General features: G+C 36.1%; 1 protein-coding gene and 1 long non-coding RNA gene across 2 annotated transcripts; one reads left to right on the forward strand and one right to left on the reverse strand.

The window, feature by feature from the left end:
- On the forward strand, positions 1-530 carry LOC106343338. Its single transcript, XR_001269943.1, has 3 exons — positions 1-90; positions 173-269; positions 385-530. It is a non-coding gene; the product is annotated as an uncharacterized LOC106343338 (long non-coding RNA).
- A 985-nt stretch (positions 531-1515) lies between these two features.
- LOC106343337 (DUF21 domain-containing protein At1g47330) lies at positions 1516-4437 on the reverse strand. Its single transcript, XM_013782518.1, has 11 exons — positions 4070-4437; positions 3927-4003; positions 3773-3856; positions 3573-3686; positions 3400-3486; positions 3185-3324; positions 3012-3099; positions 2495-2568; positions 2174-2391; positions 1877-2097; positions 1516-1807 (listed from the first exon to the last, which is right to left on the reverse strand). Exons 1-11 carry the CDS (start codon positions 4248-4250, stop codon positions 1607-1609), a joined length of 1485 nt encoding a protein of 494 aa, XP_013637972.1. The 5' UTR covers positions 4251-4437; the 3' UTR covers positions 1516-1606.
- Between the last annotated feature and the right edge of the window lie 4369 nt (positions 4438-8806).

Consider the following 8806-nt stretch of genomic DNA (forward strand, 5'->3'; position numbering starts at 1 on the left):
GTCAAGTTCTATCTGATGATCACTATCTTTCTCTAGCAAGTTACGATGATCTAAGGAAAATCGATGAGAAGAAGAATTTTTTCCTTAAAGGTATGGATGTTTTATAATATATCATGAATGTCGAATACAGTGGATATGATAACAACGATTCTTTATGATTATTTCCACACAGATGTGATTGGACAAGTTGTAGATCTAGATGGAATTCAAACTGTTCAAGCTAGGGGGAAAGACGAGCAGAGAGTTCAGTTTCGTTTACGCGACGCCAGGTTAATTATAATCATCATATATAGTTGTTAATGTTATTTTTTGGTATCTGTAGTTTCATACTAACTACATCACGTTTAATTTGACTTTGTTTGCGTTTCAATCTGTAAACATAAGTGGTGATGATGTTGCGTGTTGCTTGTGGAGGAGGTTCGCGGAACAACTCGACCAAGTGTTCCAAGATAACAACAATGAAATTGTTATTTGCTTGATAAGGTTTGCTAAGATCACCTTTTTCAGAGGTATACATTATATGATTTCAAACCATCCACTATATAAAAATCCTTAAGTTGTTTTATTTAATTTCTTTTTTGTTATGCTTCCAAAAAAAAAGACACGTTTATGTCCGTATAATAAAATAAAGTAAGAAAAAGAAAAATAAAACAAAACCGTTTTTATTATTTCTTTTCCTGGATTAATGCTGTTACTTATGGGCTTATTGTTTTGATATTGACTTGTGGATTACAATAAATTTTTGCTTTATGGATCATAATAGTTAGATTGCCATCTATTCTATTAAAAAAAAACAATTATATGATTGCACTTAATTTTTTAACCAAACACATTTTGTTTCTTTATTGCTTATAATTCCAGCATACACATTGAAAATACTATTCTATTAGTAAAAAAACTTAAACTATTATTTTTTTCGATTAGTATACTTCTATTTACATTACTTAAACAAAAAAAAAATTGTTATATCTATCAATTAAAACATTTATATATCCGCATGAAGTTAATCTATTAATTAATTTTTTTAAAAAAAAATTCACTTTTGTTTGTTTTTCTATTTTATTATTACAATTATTTTATTATAATAATAATGATGACTTCAGAGATGTTAGTCTATATCGTTTTCGTTAATGTTAGATTAGTATTTTCACCTTATGTCTATGTTTATAAAATACTGATATGTTAATCCAAATTATATTGGTTACTATTAGGTTAGTGTTTCACTGAACATCTATAATACACAGTTATTTTGATCCAAATCGTATTATGGTGTATTATGTTAGTCTTTTCACTGCACGGTTATATCTCTAATATACCGATGAAAAACTAATAATACAAAACACAGTTTAAATATTGTTCTTTAAACAAAAAAAAGGAATTGGACAAACTCGAAATGTAAACCCGCGCGGACGCACGGATCATGATCTAGTTATTTTCTTAAGAAAAGATCCATCCGCTTCTTTACGTACAAAGCAACCATCAACCAGTAACAAGCAGTGTTTTTAATAAGTCAAATCCTTTTAACTAACTATCTTTTATCTTCATTAAGAAATCACAAGGTTTGGACTGAATCTTCAACGTTTAGGAGCCATAGTGTGGGAAGAATCTACAGGTTTTCTAATGGCTTTGTTGCAGGACTCGAATCTGGTGTGGCCATATGAGATGTTCGGTTGGGACTAGTTGAACCAGATGATGACTGCGTGATAGAGGTTATCACACTCGGTAGATTCTCCTGAGAAGCATGCATGTTGACTCTTATCCTGTTGTGGATGTTCACATACTCATCGGTTTCGTCAAGGATCTCTTCCTGAAAAAATCATAGCTTATGATTCATTTTAGTTAATTCTCTAGTGCTAAAAAGAGGCTTCGAGTTAACCTGAAGAAGCTCTTCGATGACGTCCTCCATGGTGATAACGCCTACAACCTCTTCATTGGGAGGGAAATCAGGTATAGGAGAGTTCTCGATATCCAAAATGCAGAACGAGCAGCCTCTATGTCGCTTCTTAGCTGGAGCAGCCGTGAGAGTCGTCTTCCCCTGCTGCTCCTCACCGTTCTCGCTCTTGCCAGATTTTGCATCTCCGGTTTCAATTTTGAATACTATATTCGGAAAAGCATGTGTTAGCAAATGGAAAAGTCTCTAATACCTGAGAATTCATGCGGAGTCATGTCATACCTTCCTTCTCTGATACTTCAACCTGAGCTTTTGGTTTCTTGCAACTGTCCTTAAACAGCTCATCTTTAGTTTTCTTGTTTTTTCTGCGCTCAATATCATTCTCGCTCGTTTCTGGAGATCCTTTATGCTCGTCAAGATCCTTATAGACAACTGCAATGTGGCTGTGGCCTTTCTGGAACTCGTTTAGGATATCATATAACGGCATGGTTTCAGACACACTGAAAAAAAAAGTAGGTTATAGATATGAACACTGTTTAATGCTATAAAAAAACTATGTCACGAATAACGAAGCATTAGAGAGAGAGAGAAACAGTAAATTACCGCGGAATCTTTCTCATGATCATTTTCCTCAGAGGAACTTCTTTTCTTGCATTAACTGCCAAGAGATTTTTAACCTGCACCAGCAAAAGGGAACATCATTACCTGCTGAGGAAAAGGTCATAAGTAAGCACTATTTGTCATTGTTAAAGAGTAACCGACCGATTGAGATCTAGTAGTTACAAGGTAGTCTTTCTCGAAATTCTAGAAACTCCACTATCATAACAGATTATATTTAAGGTAGACAATACAAAAACAAGGGGTGTGATTGGTAACCATCGAGGAACATTATGAATGAATAGGAAAAGAATGAATAGGAATAAAATTTTGGGAATGATGAGGAATGAGGGTTCCTTATCAAAATTAACAAGGAACAAATTTGAATTATAATTCTCTACAAAAAAGGGAATGAGAAGGAATGAAGAGGAAAAAATATTCCTCATGAGGAACGTTAAGGAATAGTTAAGTACCCAAAAGATAGAAAAGATATACAGCATCTAAAACTATTAAAGATAGGTACCAGAATGAGGCCAATTATATGCGATGGATTTCTGAAATAAACTGGAACTCTGCTATGACCAACTGACATAATTGTATTCAAAGTTTCCCTGTATTGAAGATGAAAGCAGATAATAAGCATGACGGAATATAAAAAGATGAAAAGGGCACGAAACATAAAACAAAGAAACCCACAGATTAAGAGTTGAATCGAGATCAAGGGAGAACGCGTTGGAAATGGGAGTCATTGCATCTTTTGCTGTCTTTTCTGTCAATTCAAGTGCACCTGTGATGATAGAAGTCTCATCGGTTGTCAGATCTCCACCTTTCCCAGCCTACCAAAAATAAAATAAAAAAATCAGAAAGGTTGCTGTAAGAAACACACACAAGAGTCAGGTTTTAACTGCAACCTCGTTTCCATGGAATGTCACGAATGTCTTGAGCTCAGCTCTCCGTAAAAGAACACCATGTCCCTTACCCAACATCCAATCAAGAACCTGAACCAGAATCAAGAAACACTTTGTAATAAAAAAAAAAGATTTAGCCGACCAGTAAAGGAAACAAATTGGATCAAAATCTCTACCTTACTGATAGGATAAGCAATGGGGAAGAAGAGAACGAGAAGAACACGAACTAAAGGAGCCATTATGGCTCCAACCTTGAGCCCGTACCGAGTGCAAACAGCCTGTGGCATTATCTGCAGATACATTCAACGACAAAAAAAATATGATGAAATTGTACAAATAAAAAAGAAAGTAAATAAGGAAAGAAATGCGAAGAAACCTCTCCAAAGACAAGAATAAGAGTGACTGAGATAACAATAGCAGCCAATGGAGGCACAATTCTATCCAAGAATATTGGCAGAGCCTAGGACCAAAGAGAGACACTATTAGTACAAGTCTTTGCATCAAAATCTTTACAAAAGAGTTGTTATTACCTCCATAGCCATAGAGTTTCCGATCAAAAGGGTACAGAGCAACAGATGCTGATTCTTCACCACTGGAAATATCTTGCCTAACAACAGACAGTGAAATCAATTTCAGTCGCAGTTTCAACGAATCAAAAGCCAAGAATCCTCACCGGCGTTGATTCGATCTTGAGGACGGCCGGATTTGATGAGAACTTCGAGATCGACTAATCCGAGAGACATGAGACCGAGGGTTAGACCTGCCATCAGCCCAGCGAAGGCGACGAGAGATATGATGATCACCAGGTCCAACCAGAACGCGGCTCCGCAGCACGAAGCATCCGACGAGGCCATCTGAGTTCGGCAAGTGAGAGTGACGCTCTTCTCTTCTCTTCGGGTAGCAAGTGCGCATACAATACAATTCAAGACGCAACAAACGTTTTGTAATCAGAGGACGCACGTGCTTGTGGACCCCCACTTCTATCAGAACGCATTTGTTCTCTCCTTCCCCTTTTCGGTATGTGTTATAATGTTGTTTCTATGATCCAACTGCCTACTAGTCCTGTTTAATTTATCAATTTAGGCAGGATTAAGTTTTCTTAATTCAATGGAGAAAATGGTAAATACTCTTTCCATATATGACCTTTTAAAGAAAGTTTGTTCGTGGAAGCACCGTAACCTACTGGTTAAGGTTTAAATGCTTCTACACCCAGGTCTGGGGTTCGAATCCCAGACTATAAGAAATCCAGATTTCAAGTCCCGGAGAGAGCGGTTTATTAAACAATTATGTTGACTACAGAAAAAGGCTTACAAGGGATCTTCAACATGGTGCAAGTAAATATGGCCAGGCGTAAATCTTCTTAGGGCGGCTCAGGTGATGCAGTTAGGTATTGGTTTTCATAAGGCAGGTAGTATTGTCGGTTGTCAAATCGTCTATGTAATCTTTCTCATATCATAATTATAAGATCATAATAAATCAGCGTAGAAAAAAGTTTGTTTTCCAAATTAGATATTTTACTTTTTAATTTTTAATGTAAAATTTATTAACAATTTATGTTGTATAAGCAATGATATTATATAATATATATTTTTACTTTCCGAACTATGGTTAGATGAATAATAGCTGATGTTTTTCTAAAATATAAAAATATATTTTTTTAACTATTTATGTTGTCTCTATGAACAATGATATTATATAACATATATATCATCATTGGTAAAATTGTGGTTAGACGAATAATAAATGATGTTTTTTAAAAAATATAATTTTTTTAATCCTAATACTTAATCCTAAAATGTCATCTATTTAAAATTATAGAAATTACTAGTTTTTTATACTCACTCTGTATCAAAGTAATGCATGTTTAAAAATTTTCACATATATATTATTAAAACTATTAAATTCAGGTTATAAATGTATAAGTTTTTGTGATTATCTATTTTCCAAAATTCTGATTAATTAATTTTTTTGAAGTTTACAATTAAATCTTTATTAGTTGATAAAATGCATCGAAAATACAAAAAAATAACAGTTTTCTAAATTAAAGATACTTCTTTATGAAATGGAGGAAGCACATTCTATCAAATAAAGCACAAATACATCATTACTTGAAAACATATAAGCTTGTATTCATAGAGATAAATTCGGTACTCTTAACATGAATATATTAACTCTTGGAACTCTGGCTTAGTGTTGGGTAAATTTATGCCTAATTTTTATCAATAAAAATATATATTGATAAAAAGGATATGTCTGAATAAGCAATGCAGCTGTGAGCGCAGCCTCAGTAGAGTTATTGTTTTGGGCAACACCTTTGACTCTTTCTTGACACAGCGGATTATTTCCAGGGACCTCAAGAAGACCACAAAACTTCAACAGATAAGGAAACATGTCCGAGATAGGAAGAAGCTCCCGTGTCAACTCAGAATCACCACAGACAGCTGGATTGCAATCCAAAACATATATCTTCGCAGCAGTAAAATCCACACACAAACCAATCCAGTGCTTCTTCGCAACATATAGAGGGAGGTAGAAGCGTGTAGACGCATTCCCATAACTGCAACACTTAACTGTGCAGTCAACCAAACCTTTAGGGAACACATATGAGTCTTTCGCCTTTGATTTTTTGAACCTCTCGTAGTTCTTACACAGAATCGAGACAAACCTACTATCGAGGAACTCAGGTTTTGTGGCACCACTGCAACCAACATGGTTGTAGCATGTTGATCTCACCAGCCTCATAAGAATATCAAAAACCTGCAATATTCGTAGTTAAATGCTTCCATAGGAAAGAAAATAGTTGGCCAGTTGCAAGTATTTATCCAAATTCCAAAGAATCGTTATATCGCACAAACCATAGTACATAATTACATAAACCACATGTTAGCTACTACTGGAAATAGCAAAGAGCTTTGATCAACCGCAATGCTATCTAAAACTATAACTATTTTTGCTATATACAAAAATCAAACTCAACCACCTTCCTACAACCAGTAACATATCTTTGTCGGCAAAGGTCGACTCCTTTCAGCAATATCAGTAATGTTTTTGGTAGTCACAGACAGGCCAGCGACATTTATCACTTTATCACACTAATCATAAGATGAAGCAAATATCAGAACAAAATCTAAACCAATACTGAGAATAAAAGTAACACATATTTATTCGACATTGCCGGCAGGTAGCAGTATTACCATGATTTCTTTAGTATGATTGACAGGTTAGCAAACTTCTCCTAAATAACCGGCAGCTCATAATAGTTGGAACCCACCATTTTGCTTTCACGTGCACGGTTGAGAATAGCTGTCGGCACTGATAATCACTTATCATTGGAGGAGGCACAAGTCTTAGCCTCTTGCTTGTACGACGATGCATCGGGTCATCAACTGTCTCAGCCCTATCTCCATCTCCATTGTCACCCATCTCATCATCTACCACAGGAGCAGGAGAAGGTTGATCTTGAGTCAAACCCAAAGAAAACGACGGACTCTCATATAAAATATATCTGAGAAAAATTCCATTTAGTGAAGGAGATGTTATTTAAGAAGGAAGTAAAATAATAGATTGTAAAGATGGTACAGCTGGTTCATTCTGCTCATTAGTCTTGCTATTCGCCGAAAATGCAGTTACGCCATGGTTTCCAGCATCCATACGTGGAGAAGAAGTCAAATCCCGTCTCACGTTATGAGATCTACCTTCGGAAAACTGAAAAAAAAAAAACTTCAATTCGATATGAATGGGAATGGTAGAATATATAGACATGAAATTATGGAAGGAATATGAAGTCAAACACGAAAAATGGGTGCTATACTATACATATTCAGAAACATATAAATCTATGGAAAATATGAAATCAAACTCAATCATAAACATAATTATCCGGCTAAATGCAAAAAATGAATGCCAACACACCAAACAATTTCAAAATAGTTACTTAACCACTGTTCCATGGAAGAGAAGCTGCGTAAAATGACTTACCTACATATCTACTCATAACATTTGAATAATTTCAACTACATAATCTACAACAACTAAGTTATAGTACTTAAATCGTCTATCATTTCAATAAGTACACGAGACTTACAGTAACACGATCTGCAGACCTTGGCGGGGTGGAGTAATGGCTAATATTTTCCAAGACATTTAATATAGTTGCATCATTAGCATCGAGACCACCTACCGGGGGATTTGCAGGCGTCAGTCCCTTGCTTGTGGTCACAGGGAGGGGGGGAGTGGTGGGTTCCGTAGCAACACAAGCCTTGCTATTCGCATTCCGAACCGATGTCAAGATCTCCTCTTTAAAAGCCTTCAACATTGCCTCCACCGTTGAAACAACACTGGCTTGGTAGGAAAGTGCTGAGGAAGAAACCTCTCGCACATATGCAAGAGCCGATGCCACATTACCATCTACCCTCTCTAACTCTAGTTTCAATAAAACACTAACAACAGCTATAATTCTTGAATCATCAGCAAAAGTAGAGGATTTATCCTTCACGGTAGTCCGCTTCTTTCTCCATTGTACTTTTGGTTTCTCAAACATCCTCTGAACATCTAATGTCGTAGCTCCTCTTATGAACAGCTCCTTCGTAAACACATGATTCAGAGAAATGAGTTTGAGAAAAATTTCCACTTTACGATCATAAACTTCATCAGCCCATTTAAAGACGGACTCATCAACGGGGCATGCCGGATCATGTGGAATAATACTCCTCACAACAACCTGATTGGAACCAAATTTAATGAGCCAACAAGTTCATAAACATAACTTATTGAGTATATTTACTGATAAACAACCTGGTTGATATAATAGTAAAGAGAGTGAATTAAGGTAGAATTACGTACCTCACTCTTTTTGTCTACTTGACGAGCATGCCCAGGACTCAACTCTTCAGCTTATGTTTTACCATCAATCTCTTCATCCTCACTGTCGGAGTCAGAGGATGAGAATGCTTCTTGAACGACCTCTGTCAATGAGGGAACGGCTTCAACAATAACAAGCTGAAGAGCTAGAGCGAAACCTTTAAGTGTTGGGTTCCTCCTAGATGGAGAGAACCAAGTGGGAATGAGACATAATAATAATTCTCATGACCCTTTGCACTGTAGACTCACAATAATAGAGTTTAGAGAGAGAGACAAAAGAGAGAAAAAAGAGAGAAGGAGGAGAAAACTCGTCGGGCTATTTCAAGGCTGGTTTTGGAGGATCAAACGGAACTTAATCGGGCTGATATTTTGTGGGAAGCTTCTTAAGTCAGTGGGTTAGAGATTCACCGAAGGGATTTGGATTTCAACGGTTGGATCTTCTGTTGTCTGGGTTTTAGTGAAGCTGGTCGTCACAGTTCTTCAGAGGGACAGTCTTGGGTGTTTGGTAAATCCAACGGTGAGATCTTCTCTTCTTGAGCTGAAATTTGGC

This window comes from Brassica oleracea, chromosome C5 (genome assembly GCF_000695525.1).
Source record: "Brassica oleracea var. oleracea cultivar TO1000 chromosome C5, BOL, whole genome shotgun sequence".
Taxonomy (NCBI): Eukaryota; Viridiplantae; Streptophyta; class Magnoliopsida; order Brassicales; family Brassicaceae; genus Brassica; species Brassica oleracea.

What these genes read in the sequence shown, in the direction of transcription:
- LOC106343337 (XM_013782518.1), bottom strand. Translation starts at nt 4,250, where the DNA reads ATGGCCTCGTCGGATGCTTCGTGCTGCGGAGCCGCGTTCTGGTTGGAC. An exon ending in TGACATTCCATGGAAACGAG is followed by an intron (nt 3,325 to 3,399) that starts GTTGCAGTTAAA and finishes TATTTTTGGTAG; the next exon opens with GCTGGGAAAGGTGGAGATCT. An exon ending in ATATAATTGGCCTCATTCTG is followed by an intron (nt 2,569 to 3,011) that starts GTACCTATCTTT and finishes TTGCTGGTGCAG; the next exon opens with GTTAAAAATCTCTTGGCAGT.